The sequence below is a fragment of the Spea bombifrons genome, chromosome 8, assembly GCF_027358695.1.
Source record: "Spea bombifrons isolate aSpeBom1 chromosome 8, aSpeBom1.2.pri, whole genome shotgun sequence".
Taxonomy (NCBI): domain Eukaryota; kingdom Metazoa; phylum Chordata; class Amphibia; order Anura; family Pelobatidae; genus Spea; species Spea bombifrons.
The window spans coordinates 41,859,536-41,885,656 of NC_071094.1; the positions used below are offsets into that span (position 1 = coordinate 41,859,536).

The window sequence follows — 26,121 nt, forward strand, 5'->3', positions numbered from 1 at the left end:
AAATATAAAGGTCAAATAAGTCAAGAGAACCTCCAAGCAAGACATGGATCAGATAATGCTGGCTTTGCCACAGGCTGCCATTGGTCTCAGCTTTCATAAGATGACCTTTTCAACTTTCTTCAAAACAATTACCTAATAGATAACTAGGTAAAAGTATCATTGATAAACAAGATAAAATGGATATAGCCATATCAGTCCAAGAGAGAATTCAATATTTTATATCTTTCTATGTTGGTCCAATAAAAAGTGCCAACCTTTGACTAAAGACTATCCTATTTCTAAACATAAAACATCTTCCCATCAACAAACTTTTGTTCCGGAGATCAGTAAAACGCTCCTTGATAAGAAGACAACAATAGTTGCTGTGCCAAGAACGCTTAATTGCACGCAGGGCCACCACTCCAAGCCATCTTCATTTATGCTCCGCTGGTAAGTAGTGTGGCAGCTCCTTTACTAGACAACTCCAACTTCCAAAAGCGTTCACGGTCAGGTTCTCATCAACGTGTTTCACCCACCAAACGGTCTTTAAAAACACAAGTGCCTGGAACCTCCTGATCAACTGCATTTTAGTTAACTCCTGCTCATTCACCCCCAGATTTGTTCTGATACCCGTCTTGCCCGTGTTAGCCCCAAAAAGATGGGCTCCAGTACCGTGATGAAGCCATACCTATATGATCTACGGTTACAGATGGTCCAACATAGTCTAACATAGTGGACCTCAGAGGTTCGGAGGTCCTGAGCATTATTATAGCTCCCAAATCTGTTTTGTTTGAGTCACGTTAGATCTTGAGATATCAGAGACAGCTTTTTTTAAAGATATGTTATGTTTTTCTATTTACTCACTAAACCAAGCTTTTTTCCTCTATATTTGGTCCAGTTGTACTCATAAACACGTTATCACCTTGGCCATAGGTATTTTTTTTATCTTAACAAATAAACAATGTTGGTTTTAAAAACAAAATTATAAAATAAAGATGTTGCACCACATTTTGAGTCGATTACACCCCATTTCCAATGCCCCGTGGCTTTTATTTGACGAGCGTTAACATTCAATGTACATGACATGACAGCCTCTAAAAAGTGATTGAGTATCCCTCATGAGTGTGAATCGTGGCGCTGAGTGTTTCAGGATGTAAATCAGGATTTGGAGGATGTCCAGGAACGTAACCAGGGGCAACAATCCAATTGTTCCTAAAAACATCACAGAGAGGTTAACTCTGTGAGTTCGGTATGGGAGTTAAATGTTTGAGAGCTCCTAGTGCAGGAAGCTCCTCATAGAATGGTTCCTCTCCCAATAAAGGGAGATTGGAGGGCAGCCATAGTTTAACCACTGTTAACTGTAAAGGACACGTTAGGAGTTGGATATGTTCAACATTTAGGTATAACCATACCTGGGAACGCTTTAGAGTTTGCCCCTAAGTCTGAGGGGTTTTGCCCCAATCTTATGGTAAACGGGTGCGGATTCTCAGGGACACACAGTGTGGTACTGACTCCTTTCTATTCACACTGCGATCATATATCAGACTTCCTATTAGTGCTTCAGCTCCCAGTAAGTTATAGTTGACATCCCTGCTTGAATGCAGGTGACTCAATTACGTGTATCTTTAGATAATGTCATTACTGATCCTTTTTATCCTATTTTTCAGTGTTTAGCACCTAACTTTCTGTTGCTCCATTGTCCAAAAGTTCAGCTTTGATGTGTTCCACTATCCCATTTGGTCAGGGTAGGGCCTCTGATAGCTCAAAATCAAGCCAGTCAAATCATCCAAACCTTTGAAATCCACAAGGGCTAAATACCACCAAGGCAGAGTGTGCCAAAGATTGTGTCACAGAATACTTATGTCCATGTTACATGGTTGTGATGGAATGATGTCATGTTCCACCTCCATTACACCAAAACCAACTAATGACTGGTATCAGCAGGTATAGTGTCATGATGGCGCTTCAGCTCTTCCGTCTTTATCCAGCTCAACTGGGCAAGAAGAGCATCAGAACAGTTCAGAGTATTAGGCCACAAAAGAAAACCAGGACACTTTTTAGACCCATCAAAACATATCAAACATATAGGACCATCTTCCACCACTACCAGGAGACCGGATACTTTTAGAATGACCAGGAACGATAATTCCAGGGGCATAACCTTATTTTGTTGTTAGCATGCAGGCAGATTTTCAAGAACTTCCATCTTTTAAGAGAGTATCCTTTAAAAATATGATGTTGCGTTAGGCAGTTTGAGATGGAAGAGGAACAATACCAACCTTCAGCTACTTTACTGCAGTTTCCTTATGGCTGAACTTATAAAAATGTCAGGGGTATAATTATACCATTGTATATATCTGGCACATCGGTTAATCCTTTTAAGGTTTATTTGATTTTTTGTTTTTGTTTCCGTAAGTGAATGTGTTATGTCTTTTGTGGTTATTGATCTATGTCAACCATACTTCAATTTAATAAACATGCTTTTCTCGTATTGTTTGACCAAACAAACTCATCCCTTTCAGTCTATGTTGTAATATTGTGGCCGATTTTGCTCATATTTATCTGGGTTGTGAAATATGTGTGCTTTCCACTTCCCCATAGTTTGTGTTAAATGAAAATGACATCCGTTAATTACACCTGATGTTAAAAGGTTTTTAGATGCCGGTCCCACCCGAACGTCAAGCCTGATTGTGTATAAAAGAGCGGAGGAGATGGACTGTTGCATTCGAAGGACTTCCCACAGCACAGGTGAGTTACAAGGGGTTCTAAATTATAAATCAACCTTAGCAAAAACACCCTCCTTAACACAAGAAATACATTTACGGACACACAAAGGAATGCCATATAAACTTTTTTTTAATGCAATAGCGTAAAATTGTAACAATTCTGGAAAAGTTGCATTCATTTTCACTGGGAACACTGATGTTTTCTGTTTTTGTTACGTTAATATATATCTTAGAATTTGGAAGTTGGGAGACATAAATTAGGAGTACACATTTTTACACACTCATGCTTACACGCACTCCATCTAACACACACTCACACATACACACATATGCTAACACGTACATACTTACACATACACACTTACTGTAACATACAAAAATACATACATATATAATTCTTTACCTCCCTTGCCCCCTCTCTCTTTCATGCCTTCCTCTCCCCTTACCACTTTATCTTTTTCCGAAGCCTTCTGTCTTCGAGCTTTTTCTGCAGTTTCACGTTACATAGATTTTAAATATGTTTTTTTTCATAGGTATTTCGTCTCCTGGGTTATATACACACACAGAGACCATGATATTGCTTGTTACCCTTCTGTCGGTCTTCTGTGTCATTACACATGGTAAGCCCTTGTTCATTGTTTAAGTCTATGTATTACTTGTATAATTATTATAGTTGTCATGCTGCCTCTTTATTGTACTGGAAACAATTAAGCAAAAGCCTTGCTACTTACTTTATTGGGAATTTACTATTTACCACTGAACTATGTATTCTTCAAACCTCCAAAACATAATGAACTGCCCTCTCCATGGTCCAATGTTTTGTGCCACTGAGTGGCTCTATTAAAAAACATTAGATTGTCCCTTTAGGGGAAGTAAGGATGTGTTTAGGTAAATCCTCTCACTATTACTCACCTTTTCTATCTTTGCTCCCAGGATGTCCCACCATCCTCAGCAAGTCTGCCTGGGGGGGAAGAAGAGGGACATGCACCACCCGTCTACGCACACCGGTCAAAAATGTGATCATCCATCATACAGCTGGAGCATCGTGTAGCTCGAGGCCTGCGTGTATTGGCCAAGCCAAAGCTACACAGAACTTTCACATCAATACAAACCGCTGGTGTGATGTCGGATACAAGTGAGTTTTGGGGGGAGAGATATGATTATACGGGTTTTGGGGCCAGACAGATACAGTAACATACGCAGAAATGCACACCATCACACAAACACTAACATGACCAGACAGCATGGCAACGTTGTGTGATCCCGCTCAACCTCATCTCCTCCTGGAGATTAATAGGGTGTCTGATGGTAAATACAACACAGAGAAACCAGGATCTGTGCTGACCCCAAATATACAACATTATCAAGATATCAAGTCATAACCCAGCTTCTTTCTTCTGTAGGCTCAGCGATCACCTTGGCGTAGAGCCATCAGAAACTTGTATCTCAGCTTGTTTGCCAGTAGACACCTAAGAGATGTAGCGTTCCTTACACCGAAGGGGAGGCTAATTATTCTCCTTCTTCTGTCAGACATAAAGGAATAGTCTTGTCAAAAATAATATTTGAATAATATTTTTATTTATTTGTTGTAAGGATAGCGACTAATCAAAGAAGCTAGGAGAATGTGCAGTGACAATGAGCAATAAAGGGGTAAAAATGGCGGGATGAAGGACATATTTAATATTTATACCCAAACAGAGTGTGTGGATGCATAATTACTTTTCTGTATTTTGTTGATTCATCCAGCTTCCTAGTTGGAGAAGACGGAGCTGTTTATGAAGGTCGTGGCTGGACTATTCATGGAGCTCACGCCATAAACTACAACTCTGTGTCCATTGGAATCAGCGTTATGGGGACCTTTACCAGTAAGTTTGGAGGACTGGGGTAATTATGGAGATGCAGGGTCAGGAAAAACAATAGTTTACAAATTGATTCAATTCTGTGTCGTTCAGACCCAAACTCACACTCTTTGAATGTACCGAATCCCAGCAGATCTGGGGCTTTTCTGTAAATGGATCTGCCGCTTTTCCCAAATTCTACGTTTTACAATTCTACACACTAAATAATCCATGTAACGGTATTTACAGATTAAAATATTTTAGCGATATTTTCTAAAGACATTATATTATTCCCCCTTGTTAAATTATATCCTACCTATTGTTAATTGGCTCATTGTTGTTAATTGGACCAGGTATCTTTGTAAGGATGGATTAAAATTGCCACAGTCTGCCACTGATCTCAGCTTCCATGACTGCAATAACCTTGTCTACTAAAAAATTATTACAGGTAGTTTCATTAGTTATACTAAAAAAGTGACAACCATAGTGCATAGATTTTTTTCATTGAAATATCAGATAGGTTGATGCCATTTACATTTAAAGATGGCGGTCATCTTTTTTTCCTTCCCATGTTAATCCATTTCCAGTTGACCTGATCTGGTCTACCCTTTGTCTTTGTTGCCATCATTCTGTCACAGATCACTACTTTAGTTTAAATCCCCTTTCGGGCTCTCTTTTTAAGTTCACTTTGTTGTCTTTCTTTTCTCCCCAGAACGAGCTCCGAACGCTAACGCTCTAAACGCAATTAAAAGTCTCATCAGTTGCGGAGTCTCAAAAGGCTTCATCAGAAGAGATTATATCCTAATGGGACATCGCAAAGTGTATAAAACAGAGTGCCCAGGAAATGAATTGTACAAAATTATCAAAACCTGGCCCAATTTTAAGGCTTAAGGCATACGCGCAAATTTCCATAAAAAATATTGATTAGATTGTAAGCTTCTGAGCAGGGCTCTCTACATGTTGTGAATCAGTTTATCGCTGTTGATTTGAGTCATACCTCCTCTACTGTGTCAGGCTTTGCATAAATTGTTAGCACCAAATAAACAATGCTGATCATAAAAACTACCGAAAACTCCCATGATGTCATTCATATTTTATACACCTGCAACAGCGAAGGCTGTAAAGACACAAAATAGTCAGTCAGTCATGGGCAGAGGGTATTGGAAGGGCCCTGGGCCGCATGGAAACATACGTAGGAACTTTCTGGCTCCGGCTACCTGGCTACCCCCCATGCCCACGGACGTCAGCGGGACCTCCTACCTGCGTCCCCTTAGTGACCTGGAGAAGAAGCGTTTGAGTTCCCAGGTATGCCTGGAAATCATAAAACACCTACCCCCCTGAGCAGAAATATTTTTTATAGTGTGACCAGTCGGGCCTAGTGGGGCTGGTGTTTAGATTGTGTGTTTGTACAAAAGTAATTTCTGTGTCTACCAGAAAGGGCATCCAGGGTTCCGCCCCAAGAATTAGTATTTATTAAAAAGATGGAATGATTAAGTTTGTAGTGCCCCGCAAAACTGTACAAAGCACCGTATATTTAAAAATGAGAGAGAACAGCGAGGATGTATCTCATTAGGAATATTCAAGATGGAGTAACTGCCCATTCACCGTCTCTCTGTGCGGAAGAATATATCGAATGGAATGGAGTTGATGCGTGGCAATACTAAGAGCGCCCTCTGCTGGATATCTAGGGTAGGGAAGCTCTCCAAGTCCTAATACATCCTTTTGCTACCCTCCCATTAGGCAATTTACTCAGGATAGCCATGTATCTACCCCATGCACATTTCAATTCTCTTATTGCAATAAGTATCAGGGAAGACTAAGCGATCTCAGTATGTACGGCTTAGATTTTCTTCTAAAATCACATCTCTTAGTCCGCAATAACGAATACTTCCTCTTACAGGAACTTCTTTCCTTGTAATCAGTAAATCGGTATCTAAAGTCTTCCCCATGTGCGAAGGTGAGAAAAAATCCCAGAAATCTCTACAGCTGTGTTAAGAGGCGTCCTGCTGCTTGGGCTGGATTCTGAAAGGATATCACAACGGTGGAACATGCTTCTTGTCTACCACTCGCCCCAAACTAACTGTAGTCCGTCTGCCATTTTGTTGAAGTCTCTGAGGCACTGGCATCTGGTCATATATATATACTGTATATATCGTATATATTCACACATAAACACACAATGGTTATGCCTTCAGCTAAAATAGCCAGAGACAATATTTAAGAAGACAATAAAAATTTAAAATGACCTAGTCACAAAGACGTACATCTTTTGTTGCCATGAGCGTGTTATTTAAGGTTAAGATAAATGGGGTTAAGCTATTATAGATTGCTAAAGCCTAATAATGACTCTTTATAAGGTGTGATCCCGCCTAATTATAATAATTTGATTTAAGTATAGGATGCAGATACTATTTGTGTGATGTGATTCATGTTTATTGAATGTGGTAAAATCATACGTTTCCAGGAACAGCCTTTAGAATATATGGGGCCATAGATGAGTAAAAACACTTCGTGCGTTGGGACATTTAACCCCTTAAGGACAATGGGCGGTCCCTAAACCCATTAAAAACAATGCATTTTGAGCCCGTACATGTACGGGCTTTGTCATTAAGGGGTTAATCTGTTTTTCTGTTTATATATGGATTCATTTTGCATATACTGCATCAAACATGAGCCTTAAAGTAAGTGTTATGTGCGATACAGTATTAACTGGTAGTCAAGAGGCATTTGTTCAATCCAATTCACTGTTGGAAAAACTCCAAGTGGCGCTTCAGACTGCATATTGTACAAACTCTATTATTTTATCTTTTCTTTCAGCTCTTATTACACATCTTTGTTTGCAGACACTATACAGAAACCATTCCATATGAAGAAGCACTGGGATCATTAACACCATTAGCTGCTAGCATGAACTCATTAACGTCTGCTCAAAGCTTGAGAATTGCATTTGGTGGCTTATAATACTAGGAGCTGAGTAGAAGCGCCCACTCCACCACCTCAATGCAGACACCGTAATATTGTTTTCATTGTGTGTTAAATGGAGAGCCCACAGAATACTTTTGTCCCAACATTTTGGGAATGAAACAATTACAATTAAAGCATCGCTATATAGATTAGAAGGGATGTTCCCCGGGGTTAAGCCTTTAAATGTTTAATTGGATTTTGGTGCCCATGAATCAATATTTTCGTGGTCACCAAATCACGGAAACCACATGCCAGTTTATTGAACCTGATCTTCAGGAAACAAATCGCCAAACACCCGGGTTCATTCCTCTCTCCATAGATTGCAACATAGTGGATTATAATACAGATATTTATAAGTGCACCAGCGAACGGTGCAGGAAGACAGCAGCATCGTGCTCCCGTCGCTGGACTTCAAGGTGAGAGAGGGGGGCGGTTAGAAAGTGATAAGGGAGGGAGGGTGTTAAAAAGTGATAAGGGAGGGAGGGTGTTAAAAAATGATAAGGGAGGGGGTTAAAAAGTGATGAGGGAGGGAGGAGGTTTAAAAGTGATGAGGGAGGGGGTTAAAAAGTGATGAGGGAGGCGGTTAAAAAGTGATGAGGGAGGCGGTTAAAAAGTGATGAGGGAGGCGGGTAAAAAGTGATAGGGGAGGGAAAGGGGGTAGATATAAGTAAAGAGTGTGCATTAATGTGTGGATGCATTGAGTGAATGAGAGAGCATGAGCTAATATGTGAATGTATTGTCTGAATGAGGGAGAGCATGAGTTAATGTGTGGATGAGTTGTCTGAATGAGGGAGAGCATGAGTTAATATGTGAATGTATTGTCTGAATGAGGGAGAGTGTGAGTTAATGTGTGGATTCATTGAGAGCATGAGTTAATATGTGAATGTATTGTCTGAATGAGGGAGAGTGTGAGTTAATGTGTGGATGAATTGTCTGAATGAGGGAGAGCATGAGTTAATGTGTGGATGCATTGAGTGAATGAGGGAGTGCATGAGTTAATGTGTGGATGAGTTGTCTGAATTAAAGTGTGAATTAGTGAGTGACTGTAAAAGTGTTTGTGTATCATAGATGTATAATTGTGAAAGGGCAAAGATGGCACTAGCAGGAGGTTTGAGCCTTGGGGACCAAGATGGCACAGGCAGGGTGTATATGGGACAAAGATGGCACTGGCCGGACTGTTTGGGGACAAAGTTGATTTGTGCTGGGCTATTTGGGGACAAAGATGGCAAATCTTATGTGTGTTATCTGGGTGCTGGCCAGGTTCTATGTGGGCAGTGTGGACGCCAGGGCTGGCTTTGGGGTGTGCAACCTGTGATCTATGCCTGTAATTTAGGGGGTTTTAAATATACCTTTAATGCCGAGTTTTTATGTGAATTCCATTTGATCTTTACCTGCAAAGATGGGTTTTTGTGTTATTCTGTAGATCCATATCTGCTATGCTATGTTTCCATACATTATTTATGTGTACCTGCAAATACAGGGTTAATATGTCTTATTCAGTTGATCTATACCTGCGATGCTACGTTTCATATATTATTATTGTATACCTGCAAATACAGGACTTGTATGTCTGATTCTGTTTATTTGATGTATACCTTCAGTGCTGAGATCACAAGTGAATTTCAATTGATCTGGGTTTGTGTGTTGATCTATACCCGCTATCGGCAGCAGGGACTAATATTTATATATATATATATATATATATATATATATATATATATGGGCAGCAGGGGCTAGTAAATGTGTTTTAGATATTTGGACACAGGCACAATTTCTGGGCTTGCCATAGGTGCTATTTTCAGTAGATACGCCTCTGGAATTAGGAGTCGGTTCCAGATCTTATTAAATAAAAATGATATGAAATTAAATGGGCTGTCACCATAAGAATGCATTCCTGTGCCACCCATGCAATGTATATAAAAGAGCGGATAAGAGAGACGGTTCCAGTCAGAGGACTTTCGGCAGCAGAGGTGAGTTACCAGGATGGCTTCGTCATATAAATTCTATTTAGCCAAACATTTATCAGGTCATTTCTCTAATAGGAGAGACTAACGAGTATAATGTTTAAGTCTACATGCATATTGTTATATGTGTTTTAAATGCATTACATTGTGTGGCACCAAGACAACGCTGTGTCATATTTTTATTGATTTAACCGATTTTCCTTTCTCCTTCCCCCTCTTCTTTCCCTTTATCTCCCAGGAGCATTCTTTCTTTCTTTACTGCAGGGTCACTTAACACCCATTTTAAATATTTATTTTCACAGGTATTGCGTCTCTTGGGTCATACAAACACCATGATATTACTAGTTGCCCTTCTGTCGGTCTTCTGTGCCATCACACATGGTAAGTGCTGGTTCAGGATCTCCATGGTCCCATGTTTTGTGCCACTGATTAAGAAATAGAGGGAATAAGGATGTGTTCAGGGATATCCTCTCATTGTTACTCACCTTTTTTCTATATTTGCTCCCAGGATGTCCCACCATCGTTAGCAAGTCTGACTGGGGGGGAAGAAGAGGCACATGCACCGCCCGTCTAAGCACACCTGTCAAATATGTCATCATCCATCATACAGCTGGAGCATCGTGTAGCTCGAGGCCTGCGTGTATTGGCCAAGCCAAAGCTGAACAGAATAATAACATGAATTCAAGCGGCTGGTGTGATGTTGGAGACAAGTGAGTTTTGAGGGCAAAATATGATAAAAAAAAAAAACATGTTTTGGGGTATATATTAAACTGCGGCATGTATTATGTCATAGGGAAGGAAAGGGCTATACATAGGGATCAGGGGATAACAAAAAACAATTGTTCTACAAGCTTTTCTCTGATGACAAATACAACACAGAGAAACCAGGATCTGTGCTGACCCCAAATGAACAACATTATCAAGACATCAAGTCATAACCCAGCATCTTTCTTCTGTAGGCTCCGTGATGACCTTGGCGTAGAGCCATCAGAAGAAACTTGTATCTCAGCTTGTTTGCCAGTAGACATCTAAGATGAGATGTAGCTTCCTTTACACAAATTATTCTCCTTCGTCTTGTGAAAAACTAATATTTAAATAATATTTTTATTTATTTGTTGTAAGGATAGTGACTAATCAAAGAAGCTAGGAGAATATGCAGTGACAATGAGCAATAAAGACTATGGAGGAAGGGCATGTGGATATATAACTACATTTCTATCTCTTGTTGATTCATCCAGCTTCCTAGTTGGAGAAGACGGAGCTGTTTATGAAGGTCGGGGCTGGAATACCCGTGGAGATCACGCCATAGACTACAACTCTGTGTCCATTGGAATCAGCGTTATGGGAACCTTTACCGGTAAGTTTGGAGGACTGGGGTAATTATGGAGATGCAGGGTCAGGAAAATGGGATAAAACAATATTTTATTTCTAAATTGATTCCATTCAGTGTCATTCACACCCAAACTCATACTCTTTTAAGTTCACATTGGTTTTCTTTTTTTTCTCCCCAGAACGAGCTCCGAACGATAACGCTCTAAATGCAACTAAAAATCTCATCAGTTGCGGAGTCTCAAAAGGCTTCATCAGAAGAGATTATATCCTAATGGGACGTCGCAATGTGTATAAAACAGAGGGCCCAGGAAATGAATTGTACAAAATTATCCAAACCTGGCCCAATTTTAGGCCATACGCACACATTTCCATAAACAATATTGATTAGATTGGAAGCTTCTGAGCAGGGCTCTCTCCATGTTCTGAATCAGTTTATTGCTGTTGATTTGAGTCATACCTCCTCTACTGTGTCAGGCTTTGCATAAATTGTTAGCACCAAATAAACAATGCTGATTATAAAAACTACCGAAAACTCCCATGATGTCATTGATATTTTATACACCTCCGACAGCGAAGGCTGTAAAGACAGATTGCTCCAGCATAAGTGACAACAGACATGGAATATATCTTAAGGAAAACAAAATAGTCAGTCATGGGCAGAGCGTCTGGCACCGGAAGGGACCTTGGCCACTTGGAAATCACAACACACCTGAGCAGAAATATTTTTTCATTGTGTTGAGAGCCCACAGAATACTTTTGTCCAAGGTCCCTGGGTGGTTTCAGTTAACCCTTGGGCACCACATGGTTTCAATTCCATGTTTGTGTAAAAGTAATTTCTGTGTCTTCCAAAGAGGGCATTTCCAGTCCATGGGGCAGAATGATTTGTTCTCTAGGGATTTTTCTGGGTTAAGTGAATAATCCCCAAACAACACTAAAAGCCTATGTTATTGTCTGTCCATACTGTAAAGGACTGAGACTTTTATTTCACATCCATCTCATCACCGTGAGTACCGGCTGGATAATCTGGACCAAAAGAAACAAGGGGTATCCAATAAAAAAGTTGAGACATGTCTGTGATCGGGCCCTCAGCTCTGACAAAGATGATCCTATCCCATAGACTGATCAACAGTTTCGATCCATAGGCTTGCTTGGACATCACCTATCATACAGATTTCCCATTTAGGGGGAAAAATTATAAATCCATCTGACTTAAACGTAATTTCTCAGTTGTGCTAAGACTGAACAATGTCAGCCCAATGACACAGATTCTTCATCTCCTATTATTATAATTTAGAACTGTTGCATATCATTTGTATGTCTGTAGGGGTTCCTTAGGGCATTATGATAACTATAAAAAATGAGTACAGGTAAAGTTCTTGAACATGATATTCTTTTTAACCATTTTAGCTGCAATGTATTGTATGTTCAATTGCAACTCTTACACAAAAGTTTATTTTATCGCATTGGGTAGCTTTGTCTAGTTTACTTCATTGAGTGGCGGAGATTTCCACTACTCTGCTCATTCTTGCTTTGGGATAAAGTTAAGGTGGAGAATTAAGAACAATGCTTAAAGATGTTGATGTTGAGAGATATGGCACAGAAAGGTGTATTTGCCAACTTTTCCTACGTCACTTTGTTCTTTCAGGTTGCCCCACCATTGTTTCCAAATCTAACTGGGGGGCAAGAAGCACCAAATGCACTGTGGGTTTAAAGACACCGGTCCAGTACGTCTTTATCCACCATACCGCCGGGGCGTCGTGTACCTCAAAGTCCGCTTGTATCAAACAAGTCAAGGCTACGCAGAGCTATCACATTGACAAAAGAGATTATTGTGATATTGGATACAGGTGAGTTTTATATAAAAAAGAAACTGTAATAAAAATGTGTGTGTATGGGGGTAGATATTCAGCTCTAGGGTATTGGGGGGGCTAGGTGGCCTAGAAGTCGAGTTGATGAGACATATCCAAGCCTAGAAAATAAAAAAAAGTGTATGACAAGGTAACCGTAGAAGGGATAATTTGGATAATTTGGATAATAAATGGCCTCATTTCAAGGCTTAACATCTAATGTATAACTTAACAATTGGCTAAATAATCCTGTTGCTTTTATTAACAGCTGATTGGAAATTCTTAGAGCCGTAAAAGTGCTTTATTACCCTGTCTCTCTGCTACGTATTTCTCTTCAAAATACCGTAATAATAAATGCATTAATCACATTGGTTGGTTTTCAATATTTTTTTGAGTTTAGAACTTAAGGAGAGCTTCACAATTCGTTATTAAAGGAAACATGTATTATATTAATCAATATTAAGCTATCAAAAGTTCATTGTTGATGTAAAAGAGGGGGGAAACGGTGTATTTACCAGAATGTGTAGTTAATAGCGCAAAGGGACAATGTTTAAATAAAAGGGCTACATGGACAATGTGCCTGCATTCGGTCCTTGGACTAAAATGAACGACGTGGCTGCACCTACAGCAAAGAAACAATAAAAAGTGTTAAGTCTGTCAGCTACGATGTGAAAAGCAGGTGGTTCCGAGGAAGGTCAGAGTTATAGGCGTGCAGTACAAAGTATTAAATGGTGTTAAGATGTGATAATAATAATTTCCAGTTCGAAAACCCTTTCAGCTCAGTAGGAGCTTTTGACTTCTTCATACACACTTACATAAGAAAAACATATGAATACGTCCATACACAAAAAATAAGTCCCTAAGACCTCACATTAAGAAAACATATGCATTCTGCCCATGTTTCCATTGTCTTCTTTAGTCCGGAGCCGAGTAACCTCCTTCTTTTCTCTCCCAGACATGGCAGACCCAGTCAACTGGTTATAACCAACAAGCTCCAAGGCTTTGATTTGTAGCAAAGCCCCAGCTACACTCAAGAAGAGAACAGTAAGGCATTGAGTTAGAGATCATACAACACCCATAAGACACGCTTCTCTTGGCTTTATTATGTTTGTTCATGGGGGCAGAATGACGATATATTGTACGGCTGCTGAAGAAGAGAAGGATCAGAACTATTAAAACGTAGATGACCTGGCCAAATAGACAATAACTTTTTGTGACTTTTAACTTTAGAATACATTGGGTTAAGTTATTTGAAATGATTAAATCCTAATAATGACTTTATATGGGGGGGGTTCCTTGGTAATAGCACAAGGTACAATATAACTTAATTGAAATGTTTATTTAAAGGTGGAATACAATTATTTTAAATATAGGGTTCAGGTGCTATTTGTGTTAAGCGGTATAATTATTTAATGGACATGTTCGAATACTAAGCTCATCGGAAGCAACTTAAAAAAAATTCCAGGCTGTATTTATAGGTAAAATTAGAACACCGCTTCTTCCTGATAATTATGGAGCATAAACAGTTAATTGAGTTTTAAAAATGAATAACATAAAAAAAATTAGAACATACGGCTACTTAATAGCCTGCCCTAAAGTGCATCTCCGCTCTGGAGCACCTCAAGTTTTTCAGATTTCAGATATAATTCACGCATTTATTTATTTTTCCAAAGTGCATAACTTTACATTTGTCAACATTAAATCTTATCTACCACGTGTAGCTTGTAGAGCTCTAAATGAGCGCATAGTCTAAAGGAGGGCCAGACAGGTCTTGATAGGCATGAACCTTAGAAGACCCAAAATAAAAAAAAACAAGAAGCAACTTTCAACTATAAGTCCGCAACTTCTAAAGGGTCATGTTAAAACATTCAAAGGTCATAATTAAAGTGATGTATCATTGTGTAATATCCCATGTAATTGGAGTGACCTAGTTACACGGGCAAGCACTTGTTTTTTTAAGGGTATGACACATGTGATATACACAAGATATTTGAGACTGGCAATGCCTAATTAGAACAGTTAGTGGTGGTGATGTGAACATGTCAGATATATGATTAAAGCATCAATATATACTTATGGTATAAGGGACATTCTCTGGGGTTCCGTCTTTAAATATTTAATTGGATTTTGGTTAATCAATATTTTCATGGCTACAGATTCCCGTAAACCACATGATACTTTATTGAAAGGAATCTACTAACGCCCCACCCAAAGATGATGTTGGATCGTATATAAGAAGCAGAGAGAGCGTCAGAAGACTCCCAGCAGCAGAGGTGAGTTACCACGATGGCTTTAGAACGTTTAACAGAGCCTATTTCTAACGTTCTAAGTCTAGAGAATGTCGTCGTGTGTATATTCGAGTGTTTTTAAATGCATTACACGTGTGTGACACTGTGATCGCTCTGTGTCAAATGTTTATTCGATTTAACAGATTTTTTACACTTTCCTGCCTCACAGGGGGTCCCGTAGATCGATACCCAGTAAGTAAATATTTTGTACGCACTGAGCCACTTGGGCGATCACCAGGTTGGCGATATTTTCCAGCAACTGCAGAGAATCGCAATGTTGTGGTGTTACACACAAAGAATGTTTCTTCACAACTCGATACACATAGAGCTCTTGTATTAATACAACCTTTCCTTAAATCTGTACATTTTGTGCATTTCATGTTCAAGGTAGCGTTGTGTTCTCTGCGATATCTACACCATGATCCTCGTCATCGCGCTTCTGTCAGCCTCCTGCGTCATTGCGCAAGGTAGGTAATAGATATTGGTCATTGTGATTTCAATCTCTGGGTTTTTATGGAGTTGACTAAACTTTATAACTTTATAACTTTTAATACAATCATTTATTAGCCCTTAAATGTTAGAGCATTATTAATTAAAAGCACCAATATATGTCCATTTGCATCTTTCTGCTCCTATCATGTGAAAGATTGGTTTCTAGTATTGGGGGGCTTTGTCTTTTTGTCCCCCATTGGGTCGTAGAGATAGAGTTCCCACTACGCCGTTCGTTCCCAATTTGTAATGAGACTAAACCGAAGGATTAAAATTAACTATAAAATTGTAAACATTGTGAAATAGGCACGGAGAGGCGTATCTGCCACCTTTTAACATTTCCTTTTTTCTTTCAGGTTGCCCCACCATTGTTTCCAAGTCTAACTGGGGGGCAAGAAGCACCAAATGCACTGTGGGTTTAAAGACACCCCTTCCGTTAGTGCTGATCCACCACACAGCTGGGGCGTCGTGTACCTCGAAGTCCGCTTGTATCAAACAAGTGAAGAGTATACAGAGCTATCACATCGATAAAAGAGGTTATTGTGATATTGGATACAAGTGAGTTTTGAAAGTCTAATAAAAATGTGTTGGTTGGGTCGATACTCGGCTCTCAGGTAATAAAGATCTAGACAACAAGGGACAAGAGACCAATTGTTTAACTGTTTTACTACTTATTTCAAGAATTCTATAAAAATATCCCTACAGTATGTGCCTGTTGTTAAAATGACAAGCACTTTTTCACTTTCTTCTCTCACTCTCTCTCTTTCTTCTATCTTCTCACACTCTATCTTCCTCTTTTATCTTCCCACCCCTGCTTTATTTCTCCTCACTCACATTCTTTCTTCATTCTCTCACCTCCTTTCTTTCTTTTTTCTCTCTCTCGATTTATTCTGCCTCTTTGTTTTATTCCGACATCGAAGCTCTCTTGTTAATAGATCTTGAGGTTAGTGAGGTTTCTCACTCCGGACTACAGCACATAAAACACGGAGACCCATCATTTAAATATAATGGTCCAGCCTACTGGATACGCTTGCACCCCTGCATAAGTTTGTCCTCTAGAAGTGGAAGAAAATTAACACCTGTAATACACTGGGGTAGCGTGGTTCTGAAAAAAGAATGGGGAACAGCTGAAAGTGGGGCACGTGGTAATTAATGAGGATTCAGCCTATAGAGGGGAAAAGGGAGAATGTGTTTTGTGGATATAGTATAGAATATGTTGATAAATGTCTACATGTGTATTCATACGCGCATGCAGCTTCTTAGTTGGAGAAGACGGGCTTGTTTATGAAGGTCGTGGATGGAAAACCCAAGGCGTTCCCACTTATAGCCAACCGTCCATTGGAATCAGCGTTATTGGAACCTTCTCAAGTGAGTTTGGAGGCCTGCGGTAAGATGGGAGATACTGACCGGGGGGGTATTCACTAAGGCAGATGTTTGAAAACACTCGCAGTGTCAACTGCCTTACTTGACTATGTATTAAGAAGTGCCAACCTATTTGGCATCACCTGCAAAGTTGGTCCTGAATAAAATCACCTGCAAAGTTTGGCCCGTTATACAACGCATAATGATTTCAATGAGTCGAAAATTTCTAAAAAAAACCTTTACTGTGTAATTTAATTTTTTCATATTTTCTTTTAGATATGCTGATGCAGTCTCACTTTTGACTTACCTCTCCTCTCCGCCATCATGTATCACTCGTCGGTTTTGTTTTTTCCCTCTCCTCTGTTCTCACATTGTTTTCTTTCTTCTTCTTCTTCTCCAGAACGAGCTCCGAACAAGAAGGCTCTAAATGCAGTTAAAAGCCTGATCAACTGCGGCGTTTCAAACGGTTACATCAGAAAAGATTATATCCTGAAGGGACATCGCAATCTGGGTAAAACTGATTGCCCTGGAGACAAGCTATACGATATAATTAAAACCTGGCCTCATTTCAAGGCTTAAAATTACTATTGTTTTTCTCGAGAACCTAATCTGTTGAGACCCTACATTACCCCTATTATCTTAATTCATGATTTCCATTACAGGACATAAGGGTTAAGCCTCTAAATAAATGTCCTGATTCTAACAAGATCCGTGGTCTTATTTCATTCCAACTAGATGTTTAATTAACCTAAACCTCTGGATATTTAAAAAAAAACTCCTAATAAAAAAAATAAAACAAACAAACAAAAAAAAACCTCCAAAACGTACAAACTTGGTTCACAGCGGCAGTCTTACTTGGATTAAATGTTTTCTTAAAGCCTTAGTGACCAACACGATGGCCAAGTAATATATGTGGCATTTAAAGGAATAAAATAAATAAAATAGAATTAAAAAAAAGTAGAAAATGGTCATTGAATATCTAAATATTTCTTTCCATGGGGGACCATCAGCATTCCATTTATGTAAACATCTACTGGACATAAATGGGTAAAGACAAAAGAACTATCCACCACCAACACGGTTAATACGTCTTTGTAGGTATCTATCGGGCAAACTCAGCTAAGAAGTCACCCTACCAATTTGTGTTTGGGTCTACATACTGAAATTTGCTAAACAACACTATCATAAACTATAATTTATATAAGCAGATCATTTTAGGCTACGCATAGGATGTAGTTAGCATCTACTGTATGTTGCATTGGCTAACCCAAGAGTTTGAATATTTTATGAATTCACAACATATTCTTGTGAGCCTCTCCTGAGGAATGACTAAGTTCACCTCCATGGCTAGTCTTTTTATCCCTCTTTTCATGACTCTACTGGATAACGCTATCAATCATGGGAATAATAGTCGTCTTCTGGAATAGAAATATGGCTACAAACTGTACTCATACAATAAAAAGTGATATAAAATGAAATGTCAAAGCCTCAATTTGACCGTGGAATACATGACGTAAATGTTATTATGTAGTTAATGCAGATTGTGCAATTAATTTCCTTCTACATCGAAGAAACAATAAGATGTGTTATTCTCCTTGGCAATGACCTTGAATGGCCATTTAAAAAAAAAAAGATAGGATGCAGTTACAAGCAATTGTGCAACTTTGGTGTTATTCTTGTTTCCTAATGGATAATTATTGGATTGTTGATGGCATAACTGACACTCCTGTGCTTTAGCCATGACATAACAGTGAGAAAAGTCAATCATCAGTCCATACAAAGCACACTCTAGGGCTGGCAGCTCAGGGGTGGGATCCTGCCAAGACACAAAAAGAAGAAAGACGAAGAAAGAAGAAGACAGCATACTGAGCGCTTTGTATGTTCTTAGTGAGTATTGTTCATTCAATTATGGGCAGATTTTTAGCTCTGCGGCTTTATTATAATTTCAAATAATTTTTACACCACCCAAGATGGTGGTGGAAAGACATAGAGAAAGCCAGCTATGAGCTGAAAGATCTAATCGTTACCCCCCATTATGGGCCTTCCTGGTAGGTGTTCAGGCTCTTTGTGTATCTTTGGTAAAATATCAAATATTTTGTTGTTATAACATTGTATTCTTTCTTATTTATTATAGACTGTTTATTCTGTAATTGGAAAAAATTAAAAACAGGATTGCCTAGTATATGTAGATAATTCTCTAACTTCCAACTGACCTAGACTCTCTCTAATGTAGTAGGTTTGATCATATTCTAAGAATGATTTCTTACTTTATTTTGATCAAGAAAACTTTAGCAGAACAAAATATAAGTTACTTTGTGCGCTTTTCATTAACTCCAGTCAACAAAGATCTCTTCTGGCTCCATTCAGTTCCAGCTCTGGCTCAGTGAACATCGCTAAGGGGTTCCGATAAGGTCCTCCATGCACACATGGACACAGGGGAGGGCTAGCACCTTCAGGCCTGGGGGGGCAAGTAAAGCCAAGTGGCCCCCTGCTGCTTCCCCCGGTAACCAATACACATACTAGAACACACATAGAGATACTCACTAAAACATCCTCACACAACCATCACACCTGTCACACATCACAATTCACTCCAGTAATACGTGTAAATGTAATGTGTGTAATATTACATCACTAAAAGGTATTTAAATAACATAAATATGTATAATTACATGTCTTAAAACATTTCTACATCCTTTTTACAAGGTGATCTATTTTCACTTGACTGTCAAGACTAGATCACACGGCATTAACAACACTAAAAACCGATTACATATTGCACCTTAAATATTAGATCAATAAATATTTACACATTTAAAAACAATGCAAAAGTTCCCCCTCCCCCCCAGAACTAATTTTTTATAAAACCTTTTAAAAACATCAGTCTAGCTGTTTTAATCGAGATCAGCAGAGCAAAAAAACATTTGCATTAACGGTCTATGACTTCCTTCAAGCCAAGAAACACATGGTTTGTTGCACACTGGATATATTTTGGGGGGCATTCATTCATAACTGTGGTTAGGAAATGAAACCTCTGTCTCGTTTTACTCCTGCCTAGTCCGCCTCTACTGAAAACAGGTATTTCAAGTGTGCTTCCTACATAAGAGAAGCAGAGCTCCCAGTCAAGTCACTGGAAGAAGGGGAATTCAATCGCATGTTGGCTAGCTGAATACTGCGACTTGTTGCTTCTACTCACATTGACCGCAATGGAGTAGTAGGTTGTCTCATCAGCGCACATTTAACAAATACTATTTAAAAGCATTGATCCAAAGCATAAATATCAGGGATTCCATCACACTATACGCCATATTTGTTTAGTAGTCCTATCTAATCCTAACATGGCTGTATTGGTTATCATGGAGCTGAAGCAGTTGGACAATTGAAAGCCCCCTCTGGTGTGACGGAAGCCCAAGTATTAATGACTCAGCTAGGTGGTTTCGAATAGTAATTGCCTGGTGCGCACTCATTCCTTGGCTTTGTCATATGTACTTATTGGCCATTTCAGCAGCCCCCCAGCTTTTTAGGCTTTGCTTCCCTTTTTGTGTTTTTGTGTTACCATTTTTAAACAATTTGACAGTTTTAAGTATAACCTGATGCAGCGCTCATTATGCCTTTGTGACTACCTCCCTTTTTGCGCACTGGTTAGTAATTAACACAGGAAATTTAAAACACGGAGGTAAAAATACTCTGAGAAATGTAGAGCGTTTCAAAATTATGTTATTATTAGATTTATACAGAACCATCATACCCTGCATGGCTGCACCATGTTAACACAACATGTATGCAGATATTCAAAGTCTAATATTAAGTCTTAAGTCTCAATTTGAAGGGCAATCAAACGGTTTCTCGACTGCATGGGTTTTCTGATGTTTAACAAGGGCCGACCTCTTCTTAAAGCGCGTCCCGCATTCAGAGCACCCAAACGGCTTCTCCCCTGTATGGATTCTCAGATGCTCCACAAGGGATGACTTCCAGCTGAAGCATTTCCCACAATCCGAGCAGGAAAAGGGTTTGCTTCCTGTATGGATCACCGTGTGTCTTGCCAGCTCGGAGTTACTCATGAACCGTATCCCACACTGGGGACAGGCAAACGGCTTCTCTCCTCTGTGAAGTTTTTGATGTTTGGCCAGATGTGAGTTCTGACTGAATCGCTTCCAGCACTCGGGACACGCGAACGGTTTCTCCCCGGTGTGAGTCCGCTCGTGTTTTACGAGACTAGACCGGAGATTAAAACATTTCCCACATTCCCCACAGCCAAACGGTTTCTCTCCCGTGTGAATTCTTGTGTGCTTCACAAGGTCTGACTTTTGAGTGAATTCTTTGCCGCAGACAGCACAGGGAAAAGGTTTCTTGACTTCGTGAACTCTCCGATGCTGAAGTAGAGTAGAATTCCTTGAGAAGGTTTTCCCACATTCTGAGCAGATAAACGGAGTCTTTTCATTGTGGGTTACCTGATGTCTAACAAGATGGGCATTACTGATAAAACATTTACTGCACTGTGAACACTCAAATGGTTTATCGCCAGTGTGGATCTTCTGATGCTGTTCCAGATTGGACCTTTTATAAAAACGTTTGCCGCATTCGGAGCATGGAAATGGTCTTTCTCCCGTGTGCGTTTTCAAATGTTCCGTAAGATCTGCGTTACAAGGAAGACCTTTCCCGCACCTACAGCAGTAATGCAGCCTTTCTGTGCCACTGTAATTCTGCATCACGCTCATGGAGTCTTGGGACGAAGCGGAAGAATGAGACCCTTCAAGAGTTCCACTGCTCACAGATCGATCTGCAAAACAAACAAGATAGCAAAGACTCGTAACAGACTTCATATTAAGGACACTGGTAGGGACTTTAAACTTAAGCCTATATATTTTACATTCTATTAAACACATGCGACTACCTCTTGAGGAATGGCTGCCAGACGGCTCCAGAGCCGACCAGCAGTCTTCCCCGCACTACAGAAAAGTTCTCTCTGTAACGTAGGCACTCAAGCCCTTTTTGAGCCAGCTACATACCACATACATGGCTGGCACTCTGAGAGTAAAGATCGTCTATACCTCTAAAAAAATTAATTGCTCACTGCAAGGGCAGGAACTGCCTGCTTGCTACCAGATTACTGTCTGCTTACTACCAGATTGCTACCTGCAAGCAAAGAGTGCCTGTCGTCATAGAGAAGACATCTTGTAATTTTTAAAGTACGCTGTAACAGTAAATCGGGGAAAGTCTCCCTGAAAATGAACACTTTAAGCAGACTGAACTCTTTTTAAACCAATGCTACACTCGTAAAACCCGTCTAGTTTCTCAAGCTATTTGTAAGTTACCAGGACTGGTCCCTGGGGTGCGATTTCTCTCTTCTGACTGCTGGCCGCATCCTATATATTCTTCATCTCCTGGTTCCATTTTAATAATTATTTCAGGCTTCACAGAAGCAAATCCTAGAACAAAGTAAATATATATTTTTTCACTTATTTGTAGGATTTTCAGAACTAATAAAAAAAAATTTGAAATAAAATGCAGCATGGTTTATGTTTAAAATAATGTATTTTACTAACACTAAGATCTGATTAGTAACAAATACACATATTTTCCCCAAAACCCAAATAAATGAACCCCGCCATGAATACTCCCACCATGAGAACCTGGGACGTGTGATGGATACTTACTGGGACGTCTATAAGAGTTACCTGAGCTGTCCTCTGGAGTATTTTTACTCTCCTCATTCTGCAGATCTTCAGTCTCATAGGAACCATCTTCTTGTTTGATCTTAATCACAATTTCCGACCTCCTAGTTGCGTAATCTACAAAGAAATTTAGAATTTGACAGCCGATGAGAACCGTTTGGCCGGTTGTTGGTCTTGTCGTAGATTCAGGAGCCATATACCTATCCCATACATGTTTACATTCCATTTAATGGGCCGTCAGAGACCTCAGAGGTTTCTTCTTTACATATAATAATTGTATTTTAATGTTAAACTGGAAAATCACATCGTTCCCAGTTTATTAGCCCTTTATTAAAAGGGAATCCCAAATAATTGTTTAACTATAAATCTGCAAAATTGGATTGTGAAAGGTTTGGTGTCAAATCACAGCCTGACATTTGGGTATGTGGTCTGTCCGGGTGGATAAACTGAGAGCTCTTTGGGTATCACATCAAAAGGCTAAAGGGAATGGTCTCTAGAGTATTAGTAATGTCTAAGGGATAAGTCTTTCCTACCATGCCCTTTCCATTTACTATGTACCAGAAATTAATACGATGTAGACATTCTCGCCACCACATCCAGGACGTTACCCATGGTGATTAACCATTTTTTATGAAATAACGTACATAATATCGAATGGATAGTAAAATTAAACATACCCTTATTTTGCATATTTAACGTTAATACTTCCATTACCTGGAGATATTGGGGACTGGGAATCTTCCATCGCTGGATGCCCACAAAGCTTTTTGGATTCCTTTTCTAAGCATTCCATTTTCTCCTTGCAGAAATAAAAAAGGAAAAATGCACAAAGATTACACAAGATTCCTCAAATAATAATAGGCACCTGTAAATGGAGCTAAGTTAGGGGTTTTCTTAACATCCGTCAACATCTTAAATTGGTATAGAAACTGTCACCATCAAACCATTAATTTATTGGAACTACCGGTAAGTTGTGCATTTTTGTCAATTAGACACACCGGCACACACACTCACTATAACACATACACACATTCATACACACGCACAACCACCCACCCACCCAAAAACATTCTTACACCTTCACACCCTTCTCTACCAACTACACCTCGCCCTTACCTTGTCGGTAGCCGTTCCTTATGGCTTCGGGCACACTGCAGCCACACTTTTACAGTGGGGTCACTAATGTCACCGGCCAAGCACCTTTGGAGGGGGCGAAACGCGTTGTGCCGGGGAAACCGTAAGATTTGAATGCACCGCAGCGTCCGCGAGGTCTCATGCCGGTGGTTCTGGTGCACTCTGTGATCCTTTGATCTACTCGCTCTTTGTGCGACTATTTAGCGCTCACATCATTTTCTAGTAAGCAGAAAAATGTGTTATATATCTAATGCATGATGGGAGTTTTTAACCCTATGAACATTTGAGTGATTTACTACATTCAGGATGGCAGATACTACTGTTCCCTCTTTCAATGTGTGCACTACTGAATTGAACGTGCCCTAACGTCTACCAGGTCAGCTATTCCTATGCGGGGGGTGACTAAGAAGAAAAGCCTGTCCTGATTTTTGGAATCATTAAAGAAAAGACTCAACATCTTAGCTTCAAAGTACTGTCTCCAGATAATAAATACGTGAAGCTGTCCTGAAGTTAGATCTGGCAAGTCAAATTGGTATTACTGAGCAATGGTGTGCAATCATACAGCAAGGAAAGGGTTAATTTTGCATACTTTAATACTCTCCACTGTGTAGGGTTAGAATACATTCCTCATTATCATTCAGGGCAATTCTGACCCCAATTTAAATACCCTGTAAGAGGTATTAAGACAGCCACCCCCCTTTCACACCATGCTGTTTACAGATAACTCAATTACCTGGAATCCAAAGCCCTCTTTATTCTCGGAGCCTCTATAGGGACTGATAATGATAACATCAGCAGATCAGCAGGTATCTAGCAGCAGCCATAACCAGAAAAGACACACACAAGGGGCGTGAATGTCAGCTGTAACCTGATTGGAGGAGCGGCCTGGATGTCAGCTAGATGCCGCAAAGCATTCTGGTTCTTGTAGTTCTGTCGCCTTGTAGTTTTCTAGTACGATAAGAATCCTGAGGGAAAAAATGTAGTTAGCGCCGTACTGACTTATTTGTGTTTGAGAAAGAATACGAATTAATGAGGGGAGATTAACTCACATGCTAACTTTACCACATATCTCTGTTCTCAAATAGGAACTTAAATTAAATATCTCCAAAAGTTATTTCACAAAATACCACTTGCAGCAGAAAAGGCTGTGGTAAAGATATCGCCTAACTCGATTAGTAAGATAAAGCAGTACTGAGATGACTCTACAGAGAAAAAGTACCTGTCCTACCGCTCTGTACTTTACGGACTTTTTCCAGGAACATTAATGATGCTTGGCGCCTCATGTGCTGTGTAAAGGACGCTCTATGGTTTGCCATGAACCGCATGGTGTTGAGGAGGGAGCAGGTCACAGCCTGCTGAGAGACTACTCTCTTTAGGACAGTCTAGAGCAGTGGTTCTCAACCTTCCTAATGCCGTGACCCTTTAATACAGTTCCTCATGTTGTGGTGACCCCCAACCGTAAAATTATATATTATGAAATATGTGTTTTCCGATGGTCTTAAGCGACCCCTGTGAAAGGGTCGTTCAACCCCAAAAGGGTCTGAGGCTGAGGACTAGCCCCATCTCCCTCAACCCCTTTTACTCTCACCCACCCTGGCCGTTCCATCTCCCCATGTCCCCAGGTTTCCACCAATGAGCTAACCGTATGTGCCATGTAATATGTGCTGGAATTGTATTATTACACTTTTACTGTATTGTGACCTTGTGTGAATAACACAGTTTGGACTCTCCTGGAAAATCCTATCCCCTTTGCATTTTGGAAAAATAAAACCACTAACTATAAAAAAAAAAAAAAGGACAGGTAATGGAATACTAATTGATTCCCTTAATGTACCAGTGGTCCTACCCTCATACTAGGTCCGCCATTGTCATTGAGGTTGCTAAGCTTGGAATCTAGAGGGATGATAGATAAAATATATAAAATGTACTTAACCTGTTATAAAATATGTAAAACTATAATCTTTTTATAATATAAGTTGGACATCAGAAACATTATTGTTTGTTATCTGCATGCCAGGTTACTTTAAGCCAAAGGCAGGTACATTTTAGCATTCCAAAAAATGCTGTTGCCTGGAAATGCCGACAGGAGCACCAGTGACATGAAGGGGGGCGGGGGGGATTGCTGGGCGCCAGATTTAAAAATTCTGGAACTGCTCCTACTGGTCCTACTATTCATTGCATTGCATTGCATTATCATTGACTACTCTTCGGCCTAGTGATTCTGATCCTACATTACCCTACCTGTGTACAGTACCTGGCTTGTGTGACTACCTGTTTACTGTACCGAACCCAGCTGTGTCTGACAATCCATTCTGCATTAACCCCTGGCATGCTGTATCATTCTTCTGTGATTCCAGCCTACATAAAACCTACGCGGGTTTTTGTACCTGTCTGAGCATTGCCTACTACCACTCCGAACTAAACTTTACCTGCCTACACCCGAGCCTCCTCACTGTTCTTCTAAGTCCCTGTCTGCTTAGCTAGGGCCCCACTCCTTGCTAGGTGACCCAGGGCTGAAGAACC

At 39.8% G+C, this 26,121-nt stretch overlaps 3 protein-coding genes across 4 annotated transcripts; 2 read left to right on the forward strand and 1 right to left on the reverse strand.

Moving 5' to 3' along the window:
- Nucleotides 1-2,618: 2,618 nt before the first annotated feature.
- LOC128503362 (peptidoglycan-recognition protein SC2-like) lies at nucleotides 2,619-5,615 on the forward strand. Of its 2 annotated transcripts, none has more exons than XM_053473431.1 (5): nucleotides 2,619-2,727; nucleotides 3,272-3,325; nucleotides 3,639-3,840; nucleotides 4,452-4,570; nucleotides 5,256-5,615. In XM_053473431.1, the coding sequence occupies exons 1-5, from the start codon at nucleotides 2,691-2,693 to the stop codon at nucleotides 5,432-5,434; spliced, it is 591 nt and encodes a 196-aa protein (XP_053329406.1). In that variant the 5' UTR covers nucleotides 2,619-2,690; the 3' UTR covers nucleotides 5,435-5,615. The 2 variants fall into 2 exon arrangements, with proteins under 2 accessions (XP_053329406.1, XP_053329405.1); XM_053473430.1 differs by having other exon boundaries at nucleotides 2,622-2,727; nucleotides 3,239-3,325.
- Nucleotides 5,616-9,795: 4,180 nt separating this feature from the next.
- Nucleotides 9,796-17,539, forward strand: LOC128503881 (uncharacterized). Its single transcript, XM_053474075.1, has 9 exons — nucleotides 9,796-9,852; nucleotides 9,980-10,181; nucleotides 10,710-10,828; nucleotides 10,983-11,185; nucleotides 14,840-14,923; nucleotides 15,330-15,405; nucleotides 15,784-15,985; nucleotides 16,683-16,795; nucleotides 17,190-17,539. The coding sequence occupies exons 1-9, from the start codon at nucleotides 9,804-9,806 to the stop codon at nucleotides 17,366-17,368; spliced, it is 1,227 nt and encodes a 408-aa protein (XP_053330050.1). The 5' UTR covers nucleotides 9,796-9,803; the 3' UTR covers nucleotides 17,369-17,539.
- Nucleotides 17,540-20,488: 2,949 nt separating this feature from the next.
- On the reverse strand, nucleotides 20,489-24,451 carry LOC128503034 (gastrula zinc finger protein XlCGF52.1-like). The gene is made up of 5 exons (XM_053473044.1): nucleotides 24,332-24,451; nucleotides 23,179-23,263; nucleotides 22,468-22,581; nucleotides 22,105-22,218; nucleotides 20,489-21,569 (listed from the first exon to the last, which is right to left on the reverse strand). The coding sequence occupies exons 2-5, from the start codon at nucleotides 23,255-23,257 to the stop codon at nucleotides 20,608-20,610; spliced, it is 1,269 nt and encodes a 422-aa protein (XP_053329019.1). The 5' UTR covers nucleotides 23,258-23,263; nucleotides 24,332-24,451; the 3' UTR covers nucleotides 20,489-20,607.
- Nucleotides 24,452-26,121: the final 1,670 nt, after the last annotated feature.